The following is a 25,891-nucleotide window of genomic DNA, read 5'->3' as shown; positions in this document are numbered from 1 at the left end:
GAAATAAAACTTCGTCGAAATATGACGAATTTGGTATCAAAAGACCGAGAATGACGAGTACATAATGTACATGTATTTTCGGCGTGTTCGAGTGACGATTTCACCTCGAAATCGTCATTTACATTCTGAACCCTTGGCTCCCATTTATATGTTGCCCTTTACATAGGCCTTAATCCAGTTGAATTTGATTCCACAAGGACACATACTCCTTAATCGACTTTTTCCTGACCTCAGTACAAGTTAGAACCATTGCCCCAGGCCGAACTCGTTAGGTCAGTTCCCTCCCAGTGGCCGAGCAAGATAGCATCTAGGCTCACCAAGCCATAAAACCATTTCAGCGCGCACACCTGCCATATCTCGCTCACATCTTTCTCCACTCCTTTGCTTCACTTACTTTATGGTGGGGAGGTGCCCGTTTTTATTAGGGGTCCAGTGTTATCTGATGAAATGTTGGGCCTTGCCAAATGATTTGTTGTCGGCAGCACGAAGTGAAATATGGACATGTCATCATGACTCTGCTTTTTCTTTGAACCAGAATATGTTAACTATTTACTTTACAACCAAGAATGTTTTGCCCAAGGCCCAAAACTGTGTATAAGAAGAGAAGCCTGACTTCATGAAAGTGTGCAGTCTCCTGAGAACATACCCGTATTGTACTTCTAGGACACCTGTTACCTTGGTTGCAGCCAATAAACTAATCTTTGACTTCACCTAGAAGACTCTGAAGTTTCTGTAGGTCTGGATCAGGAGAACCCGAGGTCTCTGGGTGTTGATTCCCTGGCACCGCTGGGTTACCGGTTCTGTGCCGGTTCTTAAAAACCCAGTACCTCAGCAGTGCAGAGAGGGCGGGGCAGTGCAGAGAGGGTGGGGCAGTGCAGAGAGAGGGGGGAAGTGCAGAGAGAGTGGGGAAGTGCAGAGAGAGTGGGGAAGTGCAGAGATGATGGGGTGCAGAGAGGGTGGGGCAGTGCAGAGAGGATGGGAATCACAGAGAGAGGGCAGTGCAGAGAGGTTGGGGCAGTGCAGAGAGGTTGGGGCAGTGCAGAGAGGTTGGGGCAGTGCAGAGAGGTTGGGGCAGTGCAGAGAGGTTGGGGCAGTGCAGAGAGAGTGGGGAAGTGCAGAGAGAGTGGGGCAGTACAGAGAGGGCAGAGTAGTGCAGAGAGGGCGGGGCGGTGCAGAGAGGGCGGGGCAGTGCAGAGAGGGTGGGGCAGTGCAGAGAGGGTGGGGCAGTGCAGAGAGGGTGGGGCAGTGCAGAGAGGGTGGGGCAGTGCAGAGAGGGTGGGGCAGTGCAGAGAGGGTGGGGCAGTGCAGAGAGGGTGGGGCAGTGCAGAGAGGGCCGTGCTGTGCAGAGAGCCGTGCAGTGCAGAGGGAGCCGTGCAGTGCAGAGAGAGCCGTGCAGTGCAGAGAGGCCAGGCCCGCACCAACACGGTGGGTTCGGTGAGTCTTGAGAGGTGCAGTGAGACATATGGGTGCAGGGAGATATCAGGTGCAGAAAGAGAGCACAAGAGGAGTGCAGAGGAGAGACGTGCAGAGAGGCAAGGAGTGCAAAGAGACATCTAGGTGCAGTGAGATATTAGGTGCAAAGAGAGAGCGATAGAGGAGTGCAGAGGAGAGACGCGTGAGAGTCAGGGGGTGCAAAGAGACATCTGTGGTGCAGAGAGATATCAGGTGCAAAGAGAGCGAGAGAGGAGTGCATGCGAGAGACGTGCAGAGAGAAGGAGTGCAAAGAGACATCTGGGTGCAGAGAGATATGTGCAAAGAGAGAACGAGAGAGGAGTGCAGAGGAGAGACGTGCAGAGAGAAGGAGTGCAAAGAGACATCTGGGTGCAGAGAGACATCAGGTGCAGAAAGAGAGCGCGGGAGGAGTCAGAGAAGAGACGTGCAGAGAGTCAAGGAGTGCAAAGAGACATCTGAGTGCAGAGAGATATCCCGTGCAAAGAGAGAGCGAGAGAGGAGTGCAGAGGAGATATGTGCGAGAGTCAGGGGGTGCATAGAGACGTCAGGGTGCAGAGAGATATCCGGTGCAGAAAGAGAGCTAGAGAGAAGTGCAAAGGAAAGACGTGCAGAGAGACAAGGAGTGCAAAGAGACATCTGACTAGCATCTGATTAGCAGTGGAGACCGGTGGGACTCATTGGAGGGGCAAGGAGCGGGTGTCTGGGGCTGTAGGGCAGTGGGAGAAGCACGGGAGACCAACAGGAGGTCAGGCAGGATGTAAGGTAATTGGGTGATGGAGAAGTACCTCTGAGGTGGCGTTGAGATGGGGGGTGAGTTCTGGGGGTACATTCTCCTGGATTTCCACTCTTCTGGGAGGCATGGTGAGTACCCACAATGAAGAGCAAGTTTTGGGTGTTAAGTTATTCACATTTGCATAGCGCACTATCTGCCACTGGTACGCATGCCCTGGGCATTAAGTAGTCTTGCGATACATTTGCAAACTGTTCTGAGGTTTCCTTTGCAGATCTGCCATCTCCCTGCCCCGACCATTCCTTCATGTTTCTTTAGACTCTTTTTACTCCTATATTTTCCCCTCCAACTTCCCCTGAGCAATCTTCTGCTCATTAATACATCTAGATGTTTCCTACAGAGTTCCCTTCCTCTATAGTACTTACATTCTCCCTTCCTTTTGCTACACAATCCTTTCCTGATCCTGTAAATGCCCTTCTGCTGTTCCGGGTTATTTTCTACTGCAATGTTATAATCGTCCTTATCTCATGCACTCCCTTTCCAATCCCATTCACTGCTCGGCTGTTCCCCCAGACCCCAGTAATGTTCCTGTAGAACCTCTTCCAGGGGCCAGAGAACCCCTTCTTGCTGTGTTTCTTGCTCACAGCTACTCTACAATTTTTCCTTTTTAGGTCTCGCTGCGAAAAGAGCACGAAAGCACGCTCTCGCCGAGACACTATAGCAGTCGGCTCAGCCGACAATGATGAGAGACAATAGCTGGCCGCGCGCCCAGCATTGTCTATGGCAGAGGCGGAATCAGACGCTCGCCTTCGGATCGCGTCGCGCGCGTGAGCGGTCTACGTTACAAGCTCACGCGCGCGACCCAATCCGAAGGCGCGCGTCTGAATCCGCCTCTGCCATGATGGTGTCCTGTCCACTCTTGTGTCTACTCTCCGTTCTCGCAGGATTCGAGGTTCAGCTGGGAATGACAGTAGGCCTCCCTTGTGCTGGCTCCTATGATGTTAGTAACACCTAACAAAAGGTTCAGGTACAACAATTAAATAACAATTACAAATACATACGAAAAGTGATTCGTACACAGAGTGAAAGAAAGAAAGAAGAAGCCTATATTTCCAAGCTGATTTCAAAAATATTCTTAATTTATTAGACATACAAATTCAATAAAAACTCCATGTAAAACAAATGCTCACGGAGAGTGTTGGCAAAACAAAAATAACCAATTCACATTACCAAACACGTGGCTAATATACAGACATTACATGTACAAAAAGAACAAGATAGACGAATATAATGTGTCCTCCGCAAATTATGGCCACAGAATGCGTCGACGGCGTTTCAACCGCTGATAAACTATGCGGTCATCATCAGGACAGACAATAATTTGAGGGTTTTCAATAACTGTTTGGAAAAAGAATTACAATCAATAATTACATTCAGAGGGGTAGGCTTCTTTAGAGGAAAAAACTAGAAAATAGAAAGAACCCAATTGTGAAAAGAGAAAAAGAAAAAGGAAAAAGTCATTAGGAAACAAACACCACACCAAAGGCGATAGTATCATCCCAAAAATAAAAATTAATAATCACCAGCATAAAAGCTGACCGTTCAAACTTTTTGACGGCAGGTGCAATACTTTTAAAACCTGCAATTCAGAAAAATATAATAATCATTATGGTGAAAAGGTCTACTCTATTAGCCATACTGGATGGCAAAGGGCAATGTATTAATCCCATGGGCCAAGCAGATACTTATTAAATAGGTCAAATCTCCTCATAGCAAAAAGGTGAGGAATGTTATAACGCCGATATATCACAGCAAGCAAGGTCCATACAGAGCATTTAGTTATGGCTCAGCATTAGCCCAATCAATCGGCACTAAAAAGAGAATGAACAAGGAATGTCAGTCTGTACTAATCGTGTACTGAACTGATCTCCACCCCGCCTCCCTGCTGACCCTCCCTCCCACTGATACTGACCTCGCTGCCCCTCCACGATCGCGCTGTGACCGTCCTGCTTTCAGCAGAAGCGGCCGCTCCACGCTCCCAGCCTCCTGGATTTGGTATCGTTATCACAGCGATCGCACCTCTCACTCTGATTAAGCCTGCACAGTCTTAGAAGCGCCTAGTTTGAGCATAGCGCTAGACTGCCCCGACCTCCGAGCATTTGTGTAGAAATCCGCCGAGGATATTACCTTATTGAAGCCCCCAAAATGCGCTTGTGTGACAGCAGCCCCTGCGCCGTGCTGCCTGAATTAATAATATTGCCTGCTACTGCCTTGTGTATTAGCGCCGCCGCCTTTGACATCGCGCTCGCCTCCATTGTGCCCCAGTGTTGTTACAAGTTTGCCTGTTTTGCTGCTGCCATTTTGTTTATTGTTGCCCTGCCTCCCTCCCCTGATCTCCACCCCGCCTCCCTGCTGACCCTCCCTCGCCCCTCCACTATCCATATAGGACAGATGCTCCCACGCGCAGCGTCCACGCGCTGCGGTCGCGCCAAAGGTAAGCCCGTCTACGCCCGTCCGCGCCTGGACCGCGCCCAGAGCCAGACCCCCTGGTCCCCGCTTCACCCATCCTCCCCGCATTACATACGACGCCTCCTCCCTCTGTGTACTCAACCCCGGCCAACTCACTAACTGCGCCCAAGCAGCACCAGGACACACTCATGGACCCTTCACCTGCCACTCCTGCAAATTTACCTGCGTCAAATCCCAAACTAAATCCACAAACACCAAACAGAGAGCCAACACCAACCACCTAAATGCAACCTCCTCAACACCCGCTCGGTTCACAAACACGCCATCGACCTTTGGAATCTACTCGACACCATTTCTCCGGACATCGCCTTCCTAACAGAAACCTGGATGAATGCCTCTTCAGCTCCAGACATCACCATAGCCATCCCGGACGGCTACAAGATCATCCGTAAGGACCGCCCCATCCAAACAGGAGGAGGCATAGCCATCGTCCACAAGAACACCATCCGCGTCTCAACCAGCTCAGATGACAACCTCGCTATCGCCGAACACCTTCACTTCCAGATCCACACCGACCCCAAGACAACACTTAGGGGCACCCTCCTCTACAGGCCACCAGTACCCCGTAGGAAATTCAGCGAAGACATCACTGACTTTATCACCCCACACGCCCTCCCTTCAGAAGAATACATTCTTCTGGGAGACCTCAATTTCCATCTGGAAAAGAGCAACGACAGTAACACCACCACCCTTCTGGACAATCTCGCCAATATCGGACTCAAACAACTTGTTAACACCCCCACACACTATGCAGGACACACACTCGACCCTATCTTCACTTCCAGCAAGCATATCTCCTTCACTCATACCACACCCCTCCACTGGACGGACCACAGCTGCATCCACTTTACTTACAATAAGACCTCGACCCACAACCACCCTCAACCAACTCTGCGAAGAAATTGGAACTAAATCACCATCGACCAGATCTCAACATTGCTTCTTCAAAATCCCCCTGCCTATTCAACTAACCCTAACCAAGCCGCCATCAACCTCACACAATGGTTAACCCAAACCGCCGACAAATTAGCACCCTTGAAAAAACATCAAACCAAGCAAGGTAGCAATAACGCCCCCTGGTTCAACGATGACCTTAAGAAATCCAAGAAACTCTGTCGTTCCCTTGAGAAAACTTGGAAAACAGACCCAAACACTATTGCCCAAGCCGCCTTCAAAAACGCCACCCGCAAACACCACCAACTAATCCGGACAGCCAAGAAATCAGCACTCAAGGACCGACTAGACAACAACGCCCACAACAGCAAGGAACTCTTCAACATCATCAAAGAATTCACCAACCCCTCCGCCAGCTCTAACGACATCACCCCCTCTCAAGTCCTCTGCGACTCCCTTGCCTCATTCTTTCATGACAAGATCGCCGACATCCATAACAGCTTTTACAACTCACCTGCAAACCAATCCACCCCACTCACCTCCGAACCGTTACCTCCTCCGAATATCCTTCTCGAATGGAACCCAATCACCACAGAAGAGACCATTCGCCTAATGAACTCCATTCACTCAGGATCCCCTACAGACCCATGTCCCCATCACATCTTCAACAAAGCAGACTCCATTATCGCACCCCATCTCCGAGATGTCATCAACTACTCCCTTAACTCCACCACATTCCCAGATAGCTGGAAACACGCCGAACTCAGCGCCCTTCTGAAGAAACCCACAGCTGACCCCACCGAACTCAAAAACTACCACCCCATCTCGCTCTTCCCATTCCCTGCCAAAGTCATTGAGAAAGCCATTAACAATCAGCTCGCCACCTTCCTCGAAACTAACAAATCACTCGACTCCTCACAGTCTGGCTTCCGAGCCAAACACAGCACCGAGACCGCCCTCATCGCAGCAACAGACGACATTCGAACACTACTGGACAACGGAGACACAGTCGCCCTTATCCTCCTTGACCTCTCCGCAGCCTTTGACACAGTCTGCCATAGCACCCTGATACAACGCCTCAGAAACAACGCCTCAGAAACATCGGAATTCAAGGAAAAGCATTGGACTGGATCATTTTGTTCCTCGCTGGAAGAACTCAGAGAGTCCGCCTCCCCGCTTTTAAGTCAGAGGCCACCGAAGTCATCTGCGGCGTCCCGCAAGGATCATCACTCAGCCCCACCCTCTTCAACGTCTACATGAGCCCTCTCGCAACCATCGCACGTCAACACAACCTCAACATTATCTCCTACGCTGATGACACTCAGCTGATCCTCTCACTCACCAAAGACCCAACCACCGCCAAAACCAACCTACACGAAGGGATGAATGAAGTAGCCGAATGGATGAAGCACAGCCGTCTGAAACTGAACTCGGACAAAACGGAAGTCCTCATCTTAGGCTCATCCCCTTCCGCCTGGGACGACTCTTGGTGGCCAATGGCCCTAGGAAAAGCCCCCATACCGACGGACCACGCACGGAACCTGGGCATCATCCTGGACTCCTCACTCTCGATGACTAGACAAGTCAACGCCGTCTCATCTTCATGCTTCAACATTCTACGCATGCTCAAAAAAACATTTCACTGGATCCCCACCAAAACAAGAAAAACGGTCACCCACGCACTGGTTACAAGCCGCCTGGATTACGGAAACACCCTTTACGCCGGTTCCACCGCAAAACTACAGAAAAAACTCCAACGCATCCAAAATGCTTCAGCCAGACTCATACTAGACATCCCCCGCACAGACCACATTTCTGCTCACCTGAAAGACCTTCACTGGCTCCCCGTCAACAAGAGAATAACGTTCCGCCTCCTCACCCACGCACACAAAGCCCTATACGAACTTGGACCTGATTGTCTCAACACGCGCCTTTCCTTTTACACCCCCACCCGCCAGCTGCGTTCGTCCAACCAAGCCCTCGCCGCTGTTCCGCGCATCCACAAAGCCACCATGGGAGGAAGATCCTTCTCCTACTTAGCGGCCAAGACCTGGAATTCCCTTCCCATCCAGCTCCGCCTTACTCAAAACCACCTAGCATTCAGAAAACAACTTAAAACATGGATATTCGATAAGTAAACCTCCCCCCTTCCTCAAGCGCCTTGAGACCCTATGGGTATGTAGTGCGCTATACAAATTTTGACTTGACTTGACAAGCATAGAGAATGCAGGGTTATTTACTTCCTCCAGGGATACCTTAAGTTATAATCCCGGTAGTTATTCAAGCGACAAGCCATGCAAATATAAGGAAAAAGTAACAAAAAAATATTATTTACTTCCTCCAGGGACTCGTTAGGTTATACTAACGCTTATTAAGTCCAGCGACAAGCCGTAAATCATCAAGATTGTTTTGTAGTCACGTGGCATACAATAAACATCACAAAAGGATGAAATTCAACCTTTCTGAACGGCAGAAAGCTAGCAAAAATCAAGCTGGATACCACTAGGTAGTGGAACTATTCCGCGCAAGGACAACCCCCCGCTATCAAGACACCTGGGTGTTGTCAGAAACTAGCTCGTATTATGTTGGAATCTGGTTTGTTTAGCAGAGGCCGTCCGCATACAGCGTTACAGTCAAAATGGGTGCCTAATAAGTGACAAGACTACCACAGCGTAAGATGTATTAAAAAATTGTTTTTGAGTACTTACTAGATCCGTGGATTCGACGGGGCAATTCACAGCAGTACTCCACTCGATACACCCTGCTCTCGTTTGAGCAGGCGTGAGTGATAGAAATAGAGAAAGCAGGGAGAACCTCCAAAAATTGGGAGACATCTTGGAACGGTGAAAAATGCCAAGAAAACGGCCACATCCAAAAACGTGACACGCTAACGCGACTGTCACTAATTGAAAACAAAAGTAATCAAAGAATAACAAATGGTACCTAAATCTATTAAGATTTAGGGTGTCACAAATACAGGCATCAGTTTCGATGTATTTAACAAGTCAAAACAGAGACAAAGGTGCTCTCTGTCATGTTGAGATAGAATGGGAATAAATCAACCATTGACAGTTCAAAGGATTATGTACACATAAAGTGTACATTGGGAACACTTCATAACATATATCATGCGTTAAAAAAATATAAGAAACCGTCATGATTAAGAACTGTAGAGGGAGCTGAGATGTTTATATTCAGGACTAATTAGATCTTGGAAAAGGCCCCCAATAAAATAGATTAAGCACAGAGAGGAATTTAAAAAAAATAGGTTTTTCTTTAAAAAAAGTCTAGTTACAAGAATTAGTCATAGTGAAACATACAATAAAAAAATCATATCATCAAGAGAAAGCAATCACATAGAATATCAAAGAGTGTAATTCGAAAGTGGCAACATCAAAAAAATCACATATAGTGCAATTACATTCAACAGAATAGTTCACAACACCATTTTAGAAACAAAGCAGCATGCTTCATGAGTCAACCAAACAATTATCTCCTGAAAAACAGATCCAAAAAGGAGAAACAGAACACATAGTGTACAGTATTTAACAAGTTATAATTGAATGACATTCCTCCATTGAATTCAGACCTGAGTTAATACTGTCACACCTAAGCATCCAGCGACATTACATTCGGTTTAATATCGCTGAGATACTGCCACCTCGGTCAGGAGTTTTAATTACTTCAATGACCTGCCAACGCATGTCATCAGGTGCGGGATTGAAATGTAAATATTGGGCCACTAATGGAGCATTTTCTGTTTGACAACGGATACAGCTTTTATGTTGGCCAAGACGTATTTTGATTTTTTGCGTCGTTTGGCCAATGTATATCCGGTCGCACGGGCACCAAATGGCATATATGACGTTAGACGTATTGCAATTCGAAAAACCACGTAGATCATGCTTGATATTGCCATGAACACATTGTTTTGTATTTACACAAGACACACACATGAGGCAGCCGCCACACTTGTAATGTCCCACAGTTTTGTTTAGGCCCCACAAAGATGTTATAGTGGGACTCTCATGACGAGGTAGTGCCGCTCGGACCAAATGGTCACGAAGGTTCTTTCCTCGTTTGAATGAAAACAATGGTAGCTCCTCAGTGATACCAGTGGATACAACTAAAGGCCAGTATTTTTTGATAACTTTAGTGATTTGGTTGCTACGAGTGCCGAAAGTTGTCACACATGGAATCCTGGTCATGGGCTTCCTAACTTGGGGAACGAGTAATAGGTCACGATGATTATACCAGGCTCGTTTCATCGAGCGCTTGACCAATTTACGAGGGTACCCACGTTGTTGTAATTTTCTGGACAGGATTTCGGCCTCTCGAAAGTAATCATCCTTAAAATAACAATTCCTACGGACACGTAGGAACTGCCCAAACGGGAGCCCATCTCTGAGCCCCTGTGGATGATTACTGGAATACTCTAAAAGAGTGTTCCGGGCCGTGGGTTTTGTGAACAATTTGGTACATAGCTTCCCATCATGGGGAAAGATAGTGAGGTCCAAAAAAATCGACCTGGCAGTTACTTGAACTGGATGTAAATTTCAGGTCATCTGAGCAGGAGTTGAGCCAGGTCAAAAATGTGCCCAGGGAGTCCTTGGTGCCAGTCCAAATAAAGAAAATATCGTCAATATAGCGTCGCCAATGGCGAACGCTATCAAAAAAAGGATTAACATTACAGTCATAAATGAAACGTTGCTCAAAGTCATCAATAAACAAAATAGCAAAATTGGGGGCATAAGAAGCCCCCATAGATGTACCCTTAATCTGCAAATAATATTGTCCGTCAAACTCCCCAAAAATTTTGGTCAAAGAAATCGTCAAAAGGTCCACAATAAATTCTGTTGGTACTGACATAGGGGCAACTCTTGTGTCCAGAACTTTACGAATCACCTCAACCCCCTCCAGTTGAGGGATGTTGGTGTATAGGGACTCTAAGTCCATACACACCAACAGTCCGGTATCAGGGCAGAACTGCATCAACTCCAATTGGGAAATAATATCCCCACTATCCCGCACATAACTGCGAGTAGAGCAAGGAAAATCATTGATAAATCTGTCAATGTATTTACACAGTGGTTCCAGGACCGACCCACAGCCAGAGACAATGGGTCGACCTGGAGGATGGAGAGCACACTTGTGTACCTTGGGATGGGTATACAGTACAGGAGTACGAGGTGACTTAGCATTAAGGAACGTGAATTCACTCTGCGTAAGGAAACCGTCAGTTTAGGCCATAGAAGTTTTGTTGAGAATCAAATCTTGAATCTCTGTCAAAGGACTAGTTCTAAGTGGGCGATAGTGGTTAACATTTGAGAGTTGGCGTATAATTTCAGTTTTATAGTCACTTTTTGACTGCACCACTATACCCCAACCTTTATCGGCTGGCTTTATTATGACATCAGAGTTAGATTTCAATTTGGTCAATGCCTGGCTGATGAAGGCTGATAGCCAGAAACCGGTCCTTGGATGCTTGATTCCGGTCTGGGAAAGACATGGCTTGGTAGTTCGGACTGGACTGTTCCCATGAGGCACAGGGTCAGAGCTGATTTGCATATAGCCAGTGTCTAACCCAGGGTGGTGTGAAGTGCAAAAAAACGATGGATTTAGGCCCAGATCCTTGTACTGGGGTGAATGTATGACATTGTTCTACATTCTGTCCATCAACTGTTTTTTTTGCAATTTTCACCCCGAGTGTGCTGGGGATGCTCAGACGTGAGTCCCAGGCTCTCCACACCACTGGAGTCAAGCTATCCAGGCTGATGAAGGCTGATAGCCAGAAACCGGTCCTTGGATGCTTGATTCCGGTCTGGGAAAGACATGGCTTGGTAGTTCGGACTGGACTGTTCCCATGAGGCACAGGGTCAGAGCTGATTTGCATATAGCCAGTGTCTAACTCAGGGTGGTGTGGAGTGCAAAAAAACGATGGATTTAGGCCCAGATCCTTGTACGGGGGTGAATGTATGACATTGTTCTACATTCTGTCCATCAACTGTTTTTTTTGCAATTTTCACCCCGAGTGTGCTGGGGATGCTCAAACGTGAGTCCCAGGCTCTCCACACCACTGGAGTCAAGCTATCCAGGCTGATAGCCAGAAACCGGTCCTTGGATGCTTGATTCCGGTCTGGGAAAGACATGGCTTGGTAGTTCGGACTGGACTGTTCCCATGAGGCACAGGGTCAGAGCTGATTTGCATATAGCCAGTGTCTAACCCAGGGTGGTGTGGAGTGCAAAAAAACGATGGATTTAGGCCCAGATCCTTGTACTGGGGTGAATGTATGACATTGTTCTACATTCTGTCCATCAACTGTGTTTTTTTTGCAGGGTTCCATGTGTGACATTTTTCGGCACTCGTAGCAACCAAATCACTAAAGTTATCAAAAAATACTGGCCTTTAGTTGTATCCACTGGTATCACTGAGGAGCTACCATTGTTTTCATTCAAACGAGGAAAGAACCTTCGTGACCATTTGGTCCGAGCGGCACTACCTCGTCATGAGAGTCCCACTATAACATCTTTGTGGGGCCTAAACAAAACTGTGGGACATTACAAGTAAGGCGGCTGCCTCACGTGTGTGTCTTGTGTAAATACAAAACAATGTGTTCATGGCAATATCAAGCATGATCTACGTGGTTTTTCGAATTGCAATACATCTAACGTCATATATGCAATTTGGTGCCCGTGCGACCGGATATACATTGGCCAAACGACGCAAAAAATCAAAATACGTCTTGGCCAACATAAAAGCTGTATCCGTTGTCAAACAGAAAATGCTCCATTAGTGGCCCATTATTTACATTTCAATCACGCACCTGATGACATGCGTTGGCAGGTCATTGAGGTAATTAAAACTCCTGACCGAGGTGGCAGTATCTCAGCAATATTAAACCGAATGGAATGTCGCTGGATGCTTCAGTGTGACAGTATTAACTCAGGTCTGAATTCAATGGAGGAATGTCATTCAATTATAACCTGTTAAATACTGTACACTCTGTGTTCTGTTTCCCCTTTTTGGATCTGTTTTCAGGAGATAATTGTTTGGTTGATTCATGAAGCATGCTGCATTGTTTCTAAAATGGTGTTGTGAACTATTCTATTGAATGTAATTGCACTATATGTGATTTTTTTGATGTTGCCACTTTCAAATTACACTCTTTGATATTCTATGTGATTGCTTTTTCTTGATGATATGATGATTTTTTATTGTATGTTTCACTATGACTAATTCTTGTAACTAGACTTTTTTTTAAAGAAAAAACTCTTTTTTCTAAATTCCTCTCTGTGCTTATTCTATTTTATTGGGGGCCTTTTCTAAGATCTAATTAGTCCTGAATATAAACATCTAAGCTCCCTCTACAGTTCTTAATCATGACGGTTTCTTATATTTTTTTAACGCATGATATAGGTTAAGAAGTGTTCCCAATGTACACATTATGTGTACATAATCCTTTGAACTGTCAATGGTTGATTTATTCCCATTCTATCTCAACATGACAGAGAGCACCTTCGTCTCTGTTTTGACTTGTTAAATACATCGAAACTGATGCCTGTATTTGTGACACCCTAAATCTTAAAAGATTTAGGTACCATTTGTTATTCTTTGATTACTTTTGTTTTCAATTAGTGACAGTCGCGTTAGCGTGTCACGTTTTTGGATGTGGCCGTTTTCTTGGCATTTTTCACCGTTCCAAGATGTCTCCTGATTTTTGGAGGTTCTCCCTCCTTTCTCTATTTTTATCACTAACGTCGGCTCAAACGAGAGCAGGGTGTATCGAGGGGAGTACTGCTGTGAATTGCCCCGTCACATCCACGGATTTAGTAAGTACTCAAAAACAATTTTGTAATATATCTTACCCTGTGGTAGCCTTGTCACTAATTAGGCACCCCTTTTGACTGTAACGCTGTATGCGGACGGCCTCTGCTAAACAAACCAGATTCCAACATAATATGAGCTAGTTTCTGACAACACCCAGGTGTCTTGATAGCGGGGGGTTGTCCTTGCGCGGAATAGTTCCACTACCTAGTGGTATCCAGCTTGATTTTTGCTAGCTTTCTGCCGTTCAGAAAGGTTGAATTTCATCCTTTTGTGATGTTTATTGTATGCCACGTGGCTACAAAACAATTGTGATGATTTACGGCTTGTCGCTGGACTTCATAAGCGTTAGTATAACCTAACGAGTCCCTGGAGGAAGTAAATAATATTTTTTTGTTACCCTTTCCTTATATTTGCATGGCTTGTCGCTTGAATAACTACCGGGATTATAACTTAAGGTATCCCTGGAGGAAGTAAATAACCCTGCATTCTCTATGCTTGTCCAGTTCCAGTACACGATTAGTACAGACTGACATTCCTTGTTCATTCTCTTTTTAGTGCCGATTGATTGGGCTAATGCTGAGCCATAACTAAATGCTCTGTATGGACCTTGCTTGCTGTGATATATCGGAATGCAAACGTTATATCATTCCTCAACTTTTTGCTATGAGGAGATTTGACCTATTTAATAGGTAAGTATCTGCTTGGCCCATGGGATTAATACATTGCCCTTTGCCATCCAGTATGGCTAATAGAGTAGACCTTTTCACCATAATGATTATCATATTTTTCTGAATTGCAGGTTTTAAAAGTATTGCACCTGCCGTCAAAAATTTTGAACGATCGGCTTTTATGCTGGTGATTATTAATTTTTATTTTTGGGATGATACTATCACCATTGGTGTGGTGTTTGTTTCCTAATGACTTTTTTCTTTTTCTCTTGTCACAATTGGGTTCTTTCTATTTTCTAGTTTTTTCCTCTAAAGAAGCCTAGCCCTCTGAATGTAATTATTGATTGTAATTCTTTTTCCAAACAGTTATTGAAAACGCTCAAATTATTGTCTGTCCTGATGATGACCGCATAGTTTATTAGCGGTTGAAACGCCGTTGACGCATTCTGTGGCCATAATTTGTGGAGGACACATATTCGTCTATGTTGTTCTTTTTGTACATGTAATGTCTGTATGTTAGCCACGTGTTTGGTAATGTGAATTGGTTGTTTTTGTTTTGCCAACACTCTCTGTGAGCGTTTGTTTTACATGGAGTTTTTATTGAATTTGTATGTCTAATAAATTAAGAATATTTTTGAAATCAGCTTGGAAATATAGGCTTCTTCTTTCTTTCACTCTGTGTACGAATCACTTTTCGTATGTATTTGTAATTGTTATTTAATTGTTGTACCTAAACCTTTTGTTAGGTGTTACTATTAATCGTCCCTGGTTCAGGGGTTTTGGACAGCTTCTGTCGTTGGTAATAATGGCTCCTATGATGTGGCCCCCTGTTTGAGCGCGTAACACTACAGGGTTCAAAGTGGAGAACACGTTTTATAGCCCGATCACCAGCAGGCGTGGGTGTGTGACAGATGGACGGTGACGAGAGGGGCTGGGAGGGTGACTGGTGGTGAGCAGGCCCGTACCCCAGGGAAGTGCGGATCGTGTGACTACCAACTGGGGCGGGAGCCCTCAAGGTTCACACAGAACTCCGGATCGGGACGATCAACCCGCTAAGCTATGTTGGTCAGACTGAAACCTACGACTTGCAGGTCACACGCATAGATATCTCTGCAGCTGACGCGTCAACCGACTGAACTACGCCACCGGCTAGACACTGGCCCTGGGCTGCTCCCGGAGTAGGATCCCTCATTCCTAGGGGGCATTCCTTGCCCCCGAGGGCCCTCCCTTCCCCCTGGTTAGCTGGCGAGCGTGATCAAAGCTCTTTCGCTCCTCCCCCAACTACCCCCCAACCCCGAGGAGGAGGGGGCACAGCTGTCGCCTGTGAGGGCCGGCCGAGGCTGAGGCTGGACACAGATCCATGGAGGCGGCCGGGACACAGCGGCTCCGCCTGGAGATCTCCCGGGCCGCTCCAGGCCCCTCAGGGCCAGCTCGGGCCCCCCGGCCGAGGAGCGAGGTGTGGGCCTACCGGATGACCCTGGCGGACCGGGGCCTGCAGAGGAAGAAGGCGGAGGAGGAGGCCAAGCACGGAGTGAGTGTCCGACACAGGGAGCCGCGGAGTGAGTGTATGTGATGGGATCTGTGAAGGTGATGAGAGGCAGCGGTTGGGGGCTGGAAGGGGAAGTTTGAAAGGATGGGGGCAGCGGAAAGGGGTTGAGTGCTGGACGGTACAGGGGTGAGTGAGTGTGCTGAATAGGGAGTGAATGTCCAAGTTTGGTGGCTAAAGTGGGGATTTGGAAAAATGTATAGGGTGAAGGATTATGGTAATTCGGGGATTTGTAAGAGAATTGCTGCGTGCCGGGAGTAATAGGCTGGGTGCTGCAGGCGGAGAGGAGGGTGAATAGGAGGCGCAGAGCTGGGGTGAGTGTTGGACGAGAGACATGGGGGCTGAAGGGACTCGGGGGGGGGGGGGGGGGGATGATGGACTCCCAGAGGGGTCGCCTGGGCACGGATTGTGTATGTGTGGACCGTAGCCCACTGCATGTCAGTCACTGGGTATGAGGAACCTCAAAGTTGCAGAATTGAGACGGTAAGGGGTTTCCCTCTTCCTCACAGGTGAAAATCTAGGAGGGGTTTTTCCTAAGTGGTAAGATCAGAGGAGTAGGATGCTTGATCCTCATTGGAGAAAAATCTGAGGGGGGTGGTGAGTGGGGGCGTGACTCTTCTCCCTCGAAGGTGGTTCTGGTGCCTCTAAGGAGAAAGGAGGCTAGGTATTCTCTCGACATAAGCGGAGGAGCTGATGGGGGCGAGAGGGGATTTGCCCATTATGGTTAAGTAATTCAAGGTACATTTTTGGCCAAGTAACTCCATGAAATGTAAATGCTGATTCAATGCCAATGTCTCCCCATTGGGCACTGAGGCTACTGCACATTTCTTACTACCTTTCAGGCACAAACACGTATTTATAAAAAATGCGCACTCTCTTCCAGTCTGGTGATCTGACTATGTGCTGCCTGGTGTCAACAATGAGACAGCATACATTCTCTCTCTCGCCAATAACGTGCTATAATTGTTCTTGTTCACTATAACAATCCTATCCAGGCCCTTACATGACCATCATAACATTAAACTTTAACCCCTTCCATGCTCATGACGGAACGGTTCCGTCATGAGCTACGGTTGAGCTGTGCTCATGACGGAACCGTTCCGTCATGACCACGCCCGTTTCTATTACCGCCCAGCACCGGAGGGGGAAACGCGGTCGCGCTGAAGAGGTTAACCAAACAAATATACAATGTTTACATATTTATTTACAAACAACAAAATATGCACTTGCAAGTCATCTTCATGCGCCAATAAAGAGTTTGTAAAAAATTCAGGCAACACATTGTCATATACAATGCCAATAACTCAAACTTGAATGCTGCGAGACCTATTGCATTGCAAATGCTTGTCATCTGCAGCTGGGCTCAAGCCAAAGGTTGAATAAAAGGGTCCTTCGGTTCTCCTTTCTTTCCACTATGATCCGGGCCAGGGGCTATCTGAGCCTCACACCTAGATGCCAATGCAATAGAAAGAAACAAATACACACAGCATGTACTTCACAAGTACTTCAGATAAACTTTGGTTTGTAGGCAGGCAAACTTTTGACTTTGTTAAATCCCTGTATAAGAGATAGGCATGCACTGTCAGATGTATTGGTCTACACGAATTTAATTTATTTTTTTCTATTGCTACACATCCCGGAATAGTGTCAGAGCGCTTTACATCATATGTACAGATTATACATTAACAATATATAATTCAGATGAGTAAATCTAAATATAGGATTTGTTGCATGGGACTACATGAGTTTTAACAATCTGTAGGAGTCACACGCCATAATATCACTGCCTTATTTAGTTTCCCATTTCTGTTGTTTGGACCTGATTCAGTTATACTTTTAGGGTAAGGGAGCATTCGTAGTATTCTCTATTACGGGAAGTAGTGCCATACGGGAACTGCTATAACAAAAACAGCATCAGAAATCCGCGGAAGCGCGAGTCTTTAGCACTATAGTAGAGATGAACTGTGATGAGAGCGCCTTCTTCCTACCCGCGGGTACGTACCTCTCCACCAATATCGCTGGGAAAGTTGCTGCCAGGTCTGCAGGCGAGTTCGATGTCGGGCTTCTGATACGGGTTGGTGGGCTGCACAGATCAGGCTCAATCGGCGTTCACGCGGAAGCACCACCTCCAACTCGCAAAAGCGCTGACGTCCGCGTAGTCGTCGCTGATAGTAGAGAGTGTCCCCCCGAGCAACGTAGCAAGCAGCTGCCTTGCGTATTTTACGTTTGGCATTACCCGTGGTACCAGGCGCATACGGTTGCTTGTGGTCCGTCAAGTAACGCAGGATAGCCAGGTAGCTTTCTTCGCTGGACATTGCTCGTAATTTATTATGACTTAAGGCAAGGACCGGGCAGCTAGAGGAATGTTATACTTTTTCATTTCAGGTTAGAGGCAGAAGAAGGAGATGTACACGAGGGTCAATGTAGACAAGCGGGAGAGAATATGGCCATACTCCAGCGGACATGACGTCAACCCAGGCTTCGACAATCTGAGGTACAGCTGGTTCCGTGTCTGAGATCTCGGGTTTATTGTCGCTGTATCGTACTAATTAAGTTAACATTTCAATTTATATTTTCCGTTCAATACTAGTAGGTGTGTTTAGTAGAAACCGCTGATATGTGTAAAAATTATTGAGCAAGAACGTTTTTGACTCTTCTCTTCTGAATGCCCCAGGGGAACCTGAGAGCGAAGATTTTCACGTACTAGTTTCTGTGTTTTTGTCGTATTTCCGAACGATTTAAAAGACTGTGCTGTCACTAAATTTGTCGTTTCTCTGTTTTGTTGTAATTGTGAAGTAAGATTTGTTTTACTTTTCGTCGCCATTTTCTGCCTTGTCGGCAGTACTACTACGGTAACCCTTAAACTTAGGGTCCGGATGGGTGTTGCATTGTGGGTTTCGATTTATTGTAAATATTAAGGCATTTAGTAATGTGTTTAATTGTACATATGTATATTCCTTCATTTGGACACTTGTTGTCCTTCAACTGTTATGTTGTTTGTTCTGTTACCGTGGTTGCAGCTGTTTTTATGTCTCGACTTTTTAGGTTTCGGCTACCGTCGCACTGCGTAAGCAGTGGGCGGAGCCGAAATCTTTTGTCTGTAGTATGGGCGCCTGAAGACGCCCCTGTCCTGCATTGGCTGGCCTCGTAAATGCTGGCCAGCCATTGGAGGAGAGGAGCGTCACTCAGTTCAGGGCCCGCCTTGACGCGATTCGGGGGCGTTTCTGGGTCTTTTTTTAAGTCCCGCCCTCCCCTCTTCCCATTGGCTGGAATTTTACCTTCCAGCCAATGGGAAGGGGAGAGCACGCCCCCGAATCCCTACAGGACGCTGTGCTTTCCGAGCAGCGTCTACCGAGGCCATGAGGTAAGCCTCTGCCCCCCTTTTGTGCCGTTGTTTCTTGTTTTTTGCCTTGTAACCAAGAAAGTATTTAGAGAAAGCATGGACATGAAACTGTACTGTGTTTATTTTTCTGGACAGTGCTTTATTCACGTCACAAAGGTTTAAATTCCAATAAAAATGTTATATTAAAAAAGTACATATTAAAGAGAACGGTGAAACTTACTTTTATATGTAAGATTAGGTAACTTAAAACTTAGGAGTGGGATTCATACTATATTGCAAGTCGACGTTTAGAGTTGGACTGTACAGCAGAATGGCGATCACCGCGTGCATATTCTACGAGATACGTTAGCACTCTAGCTCTTTTTTCAGACGTCGTACGGGAACATTCTACATATGAGGGCTGGCCAATGCCCGCCTTTTCAATTAAGTTGTACGCTAACATTCCAGTTCCAAAATGTCCGCCGTGCACAATGACAGAAAAAAAAAGAGATTCGAGCTGAGGGGAGGAGCGTTCTACTTCCTCGAGCGTGCGCAGTGCTTGCATCCTTCTCCGTCCTGAGCGCGGGAGTTTGACTGTGTGTCTGCATTATGGATTTGAGCGAGTTTGAGAAAGACAACAGCTGCAGCAGCAGGCTCAGCTCTGCTGTGCCTCCTTTGTGTGTCAGCGAGCCGTGTTGCCTGGGAATAGATGAAGCGGGCCGGGGCCCAGTCTTGGGTGAGCGAGCGGCTGGTCTTTGGGAATGGATTACGGGATTTATGTTAGGAGGGGGTGACAGACTGGTGGGATGTGCGAGTCCTCTTGAAGTGGGTGGGTTACGTGGTATGACAGACCTTTGCAGGCAGGTCCTCTTGTAGCTGAGCGGCTGGCTCTTAGAACCGAGCAGTGTTGCCATTCGTGCACCCAATATGTTCTAATTGCTGCACAAAAACGGAGACACTGGAAGTTTTGGCAGTAGCATTACTGGTGCCGTTACATAGAATTTGTTTTCAAAGATTAGTGTTTTCACATGCATTAATCAAACTGATGAGATTGAAGTGAATCAGGACTCTGACTCTCCGAATGCGCTGCGTTATTGCACGAAATCTTATGGTTGGAAACTAAGTGCTATATTACGTAAACAGGCGCACGGTCCAAACTATAATCTACCTCGCTTACTGTAAGTATACTGCTAGCTAAGAAAGATACAGTTCTTCCTTTATATTCACTAGAACGTGCTTTGAAGTGCTTGTTTTGGGATAGCCCATTGGCTGAGGTTCTGGGTATTCTCAATTCCACAGTGTGCAGACCAGCTTGTTTTATAGGTAGCGTATATGTAGGCTGGTGGTCGTTTCCCATGAGTCACTTGGCTCATGTCCTGGGGCTTCAGTATCCCTAAATGACCTGGGTCTGGGTGTACTGTTCAACAGGCACAGAACAGATTGTACTTATGTGCACTGTTGGAACAGGCCAATGGTACCCATCATTGGTTCGTGAGCTGGAGCACCCATGCAGTCCTTACCACTGGCCTTAGGTGGTACCTAATACTATTGTCTGTGGCCATTTGAAACCCCTTATCCCAGTCTAGACAGGGCCCGTGCTTTTCGCACAACTTTGAAGGGAAGGGTTGCAGTGCATGTAGTGACAGGACCTGGATGCTCTCGCACAGCAGTTGGTACAGGACTAAAGTGCTGCAAAGTTTGTATTGTCATAGGTCCCCTCAACTCTCAATTGATTTGGGTCTGCCATTGGTACAGGTCCATGGGCTTCATCAGAAAGGCAATGAAGCACCCCTGTACCTATTTGTTGGTCTGAATGCCCCCCATACATTTATTGTTCCAGGCCTAGACCTCACATTCAGATATTGGCGGATGTTGTGGGATGTGGCATGCTTATGTTGCCACAGGCTTGGAGGCCCTATACTCCCATTTCACATATGCTTCCATGTATTGATTAAACTGAGTGAGACTTATTTGATTGGTGGGAATCCCCATACCCTCATGTTTTAAGTAGCACAGCTAGTTTTACGTTTTGGTTGCCTTCCATTGTATGGTTCAAGGATATTTCTTTTTACCAAATGCGTTGGGTTTAGTTACACAATAGGATGCTTTATTTAACACACTGTGCTGGCATCTATCAATCATTACGCAAGGTGAATTTTTTGTAGGTGTTATCTTCTAACTTGTGACTTGTTTCTGTTGATGGCTGCACACTCTCTTTATGTCCTGTATCCGAACCATTTCACTATTTAGCACTTTTACAAAGGCGAAACCGTTGCATTGTAAATGCTTGTTTATCCTGCAGGGATCAATAGGCGAGATTTTAGTAAGCAGTTTAAAAAGTCTGCCAAACTACTGCGGATCGCATACAGTTCATGTGATCTATGCGCGTGCACACCAGCCACATAACACACCACAATTTGTCTGTACTTTGGCATTATACTTCAAAGGCTGCCGCTCCCCCCGTGTGCACATCGCGCACCACCATTTGTCTGTGCCTCGGCATCAGACTTCAAAGGCTGCCGCTTCCCCGCCCCCCCCCCCCCCGCCACAGCAATGCCAAAAGCTTCTTTCTGGACGAAAGTGAAAGCCTACCGTGCTTGTCTACAGTAGCCTTGCTCCTCCAATGCTGTTGCTGTGTTGCCATCTCTCTAGGGACACTCAGCTTGAAAACACTCGACTTGCTAGCTGCAATGCTACATCCGCTATGCTTTGCCTCTAGGCACGTTGATCCCTCGCTGACTCTGCCCCTCCTGATTCTGAAACTGACCAACGCAGTCACCACGCAGTCTCTTCCCTCTGTCTTATGATGTATGCCCTGTCACCATTTACTTCGGACCCTCACCCCTCCTCACCCTCACTCACCCTCACCCTCAGTCACCCTCACACACCCTCACCCTCCCTCACCCTCACTCACCCTCACTCACCCTCACTCACCCTCACCCACCCTCACTCACCCTCACCCACCCTCACCCACCCTCACTCACACCCTCACCCCCCCTCACCTACCCTCACCCTCACATCCCCTCACCCTCCCCATCACCCTGCCCATCATGTCTGCCCTGTCACCATTTACATCGGACCCTCACACCTCCTCACACACCTCCTCACCCTCACACACCCTCTCACCCTCACACACCCTCACACACCCTCACCCACCCTCACCCTCCCTCACCCTCACCCACCCTCACTCACCCTAACCCACCCTCACTCACCCTCACTCACACCCTCACACCCCCTCACCTACCCTCACCCTCACATCCCCTCACCCTCCCCATCACCCGTCACCCTCACCCTCACACCCCCTCACCCTCACACACCCTCACTCACCCCCCCCTGTTAGATTTGGGGGTCTCTGGTTGGTATAGGTAGGTACTTGTGACAAGCAGGGACCCTCTCCTCTAGTCAGCATAAGGAGATTACCTTCTCAAAATAACCCCTGCTCACCCTCTAGGTAGTGTGGCGCGAGCAGACAAGACTTATTTGCAGAGGCGCTATAGCATTTGTGAACACATACAGTAACAACACCATAAATGGACACCACACTAGGTTTGTATAAAAAAAAAACCAGAGTTTAACGCGGGTAGCGGACGCTTCTGTCCAATGCGCTCAAACACAGAGTGCGAGTCGTACACAGTACCTTAGGTGGGAAAGTTCGTCACGGACGATGCGTTGAAAAGCCGATGCGTTACACGCGACAATGTCCTCCTTTCGTGGTGCGAGCTACGGCTCGTAGGGGCCCAGTGTCACGTTATTGGAGGGGACGGTGCCGTGTGTGGTGCGGTTGCTGTTTGTTACGGCGTACGTGCCGTACCATGAGAGCGGGTGCCTTTATAATCCTTTGTGCTCGGTGGAAGGCAGACAGTACGCTGCGGTCATGCGAGACGTACCCAGCCGCCCTACGCGCTGTAACCTCTCAACATCAGCGGCAGGGTGAGCGCTGAGCAATGCGGTTCGTAGGGGGGAAAAGCGAGGTGTGGTGCGAAGTCCTTCCTTAACGTTGCGAGCTACGGCTCGTGGGAGCCACAAAGTCACGCTGTTTGGGCCGGACGGGTCCTTCCTTCACGTTGCGAGCTACGGCTCGTGGGGGCCACAAAGTCGCGTTGTTCGGGCCGGATGGGTCCTTTCTTCACGTCGCGAGCTACAGCACGTGGGGGGCCACACAGTCGCGTTGTTCGGGGCAGACCGCTTGGCACGGGGCTTCCCAGTGTACGCAGTGATCTTTACGAGGCGCACACGGCTCCCTGCTTCAGTGCTACGGGGATAACGGTGTTTTCAGCAGCTCTTCTCAAGGTTGTTTAAGTCCACTGGTCCTGGGACTTCGTTCAGGGGCCAAACTCACACACAAGCCCTTGGAGATCTTTAAGCACAAGTTGAAGCAAAGTCTTTTTTAGTCTTTTCGTCCTCTCCTTCAGCAGCAAGGCAACCACTGCAGGCCAATCCCCCAGGTCAGGGACAGTACTCCTCCTTACAGCTTTCCCAGTTCCTTCTTGTCGGGCAGAGGTTCTTCTTGTTTCAGCAGGATCTGATTTCTTGGGCTCAGGGTCCCAATACTTATACCACAATTCTTTTGTTCTGTCAGGCCAGGGGGCCATTGCCTAGTTCAGCTCAGTTCTGGAGTACTTTGTTTACATGACTCTGGCTTTTCTTTTCAGTGAGCCGGGCAGAGAAATCAGACGCTCCACAGGAGGTGGAGCCAGCATTGTGGACGGCAAGTACAGTCCATGAGTACTCTGTTGCCAGTCTTCCCTGTCTTCTTTCATGGTGCAGGGCAGAAGCATCAGACACACCACAGGGGGTGGAGCCAGCATTGTGGTGGAGAGGGGCAGGCCTATTCAGAGCCCAGGTGCACTCCTCCCACCCATCAGGATGTCAATCTCTCCATTCACCACCAGGCTACCTAGCCCTGCCCTCGGGGATTCCCCAACCCTGTCACTCACAGAAACCAGACAGCAGATACACATCCTAGCAGAGGCGGGCTGAAATGGTTAGGCAAGCAAATACTTACTTATTAAAAGTGGTATTTGCAAACACAGAATATTAAAACAACCTTTACTAAAAGATGTAATTTATTATTCCGAGTTCAGGCATACTAAACTCGAATTTCTACCATGTTCCCTGAATCTGTTAGGATCATAGAATGTAACAATTCTAACAGCCCATTCTGGCCTATGAGAACAGGTAGCCTTGCAATAGTGAAAAACGAAAATGGTTGTAACTCACTATTAGGACATGCCACACACATCAGGGCTTGTCCTACCTTATACTTACAATGCACCCTGCCCTTGGGCCTACCATAGGGGTGACTGATATGAAGTAAAGGGAAGGTTTATGGACTGGCAAGTGGGTGCACTTGCCCAGTCAGCATGACCTTACCGGACTACATGCAGGCTCTGCAATGGCAGATCTTAGACACATTTTACAAAGCTGCTTCTGTGGGTGGCACAACCAGTGCTGCAAGCCCACTAGCAGCATTTGGAGTTACAAGCCCTGGGCACTCATGGTGCACTGTACTAGGGTCTGACAGTAAACCAAATGAGCCAATCAGGGAATCCAATCAATAGATACATTTTATACAGGGAGCACTTGCACTGTGGCACTGATGATTGGCAGTGGCACAGTGCTCTGAGCAGCTAACACCAGCAAAACACATGAGGCACAGTAACAAAACGTGGAAGGGAGACCCAAGCCAAGGTGCCTGGGGGTTACACCCCCACACACCCTCACCCTCACACACCACATCACTCAGGAACACCACCACATCACTCAGAGACACCACTCAGGGGCACCACCACATCACTCAGGGACACCACCACATCACTCAGGGACACCACTCAGGGGCACCACCACATCACTCAGGGACACCACTCAGTGGCACCACCACACCACTCAGGGACACCACTCAGGGGCACCACCACACCACTCAGGGACACCACCACATCACTCGGGGACACCACCACATCACCACCATATCACTCAGGAACACCACCACATCACTCAGGGAGACCACCACATCACTCAGGGGCACCACCACATCACTCAGGGGCACCACCACATCACTCAGGGACACCACCATCTCACTCAGGGGCACCACCACCTCACTCAGGGACACCACCACATCACTCGGGGACACCACCACATCACTCGGGGACACCACCACATCACTCGGGAACACCACCACATCACTCGGGGGCCCCACCACATCACTCGGGGGCACCACCACATCACTCGGGGGCACCACCACATCACTCGGGGGCACCACCACATCACTCAGGAAAACCACCACATCACTCAGGAAAACCACCACATCACTCAGGAACACCACCACATCACTCAAGAACACCACCACATCACTCAAGAACACCACCACATCACTCAGGAACACCACCACATCACTCTAATACACCACCACATTATCACTCAGCACCACAACAGCACTGTCCTTGCTTGTTTCCATTTAAAGCTCCACTCTGAGAAGACAAGATTCAAATGACGACACATTTCGCCGGCGTTGACGTCATTTCCCGTGCGCATGTACATTTCAGCCGCGGGCGCCATCTTGACTGGCAAATTCTCATTTGTACAAACTCAGTAAGAGCCCCATGCTTGCTCGGGATGATGCATTTCACAAGGACGAGTGCTGAGATGCTCGACTGAGAATATTTTCTTCTAGGAAACTGATCCTCGTCAGATCAGACAGTCCTAGTCCTAAGTGAAGGGGAGACACCTTAACTGACGTGACTTTTCCACCCCGGTGCTGAACCCTTTTTTGGATACTTTGGGTAGTTCATCGTTACACCTGCATACATGCCAACATTTTAGGGCAGGGACGTGGGAAATTTAAAATAAACAAGCATTTGCAATGCAATAGGTCTCGCATTATTGAAGTTTGAGCTATGGGAATTGCATTATTTAGCAATGCCAA

At 47.7% G+C, this 25,891-nt stretch overlaps 1 protein-coding gene and 1 long non-coding RNA gene across 3 annotated transcripts in view; one reads left to right on the top strand and one right to left on the bottom strand.

Moving 5' to 3' along the window:
* Positions 1–18,036, bottom strand: part of ZBTB11 (zinc finger and BTB domain containing 11) — a 1,715,870-nt gene extending 1,697,834 nt beyond the window's left edge. Inside the window, exon 1 of the mRNA XM_078657806.1 lies at positions 17,650–18,036. Within this exon, the coding sequence (XP_078513932.1) occupies positions 17,650–17,962 (313 nt within the window). The 5' untranslated portion in view covers positions 17,963–18,036. The remainder of the gene's footprint in view (positions 1–17,649) is intronic.
* The window catches only part of LOC144773036 (uncharacterized), a 200,573-nt gene continuing 192,509 nt past the window's right edge, over positions 17,828–25,891 (top strand). The window contains exons 1-2 of one of the 2 annotated variants that reach the window (XR_013599907.1): positions 17,828–17,941; positions 18,033–18,141. This is a non-coding gene — a long non-coding RNA (uncharacterized LOC144773036). The remainder of the gene's footprint in view (positions 17,942–18,032; positions 18,142–25,891) is intronic. The other variant, XR_013599906.1, reaches the window with a different exon arrangement.

The sequence above is a fragment of the Lissotriton helveticus genome, chromosome 8, assembly GCF_964261635.1.
Source record: "Lissotriton helveticus chromosome 8, aLisHel1.1, whole genome shotgun sequence".
In the NCBI taxonomy this organism is placed as follows: Eukaryota; Metazoa; Chordata; class Amphibia; order Caudata; family Salamandridae; genus Lissotriton; species Lissotriton helveticus.
The sequence above is the reverse complement of the archived record's forward strand: the minus strand, read 5'-3'. Positions and strand labels throughout refer to the sequence as shown.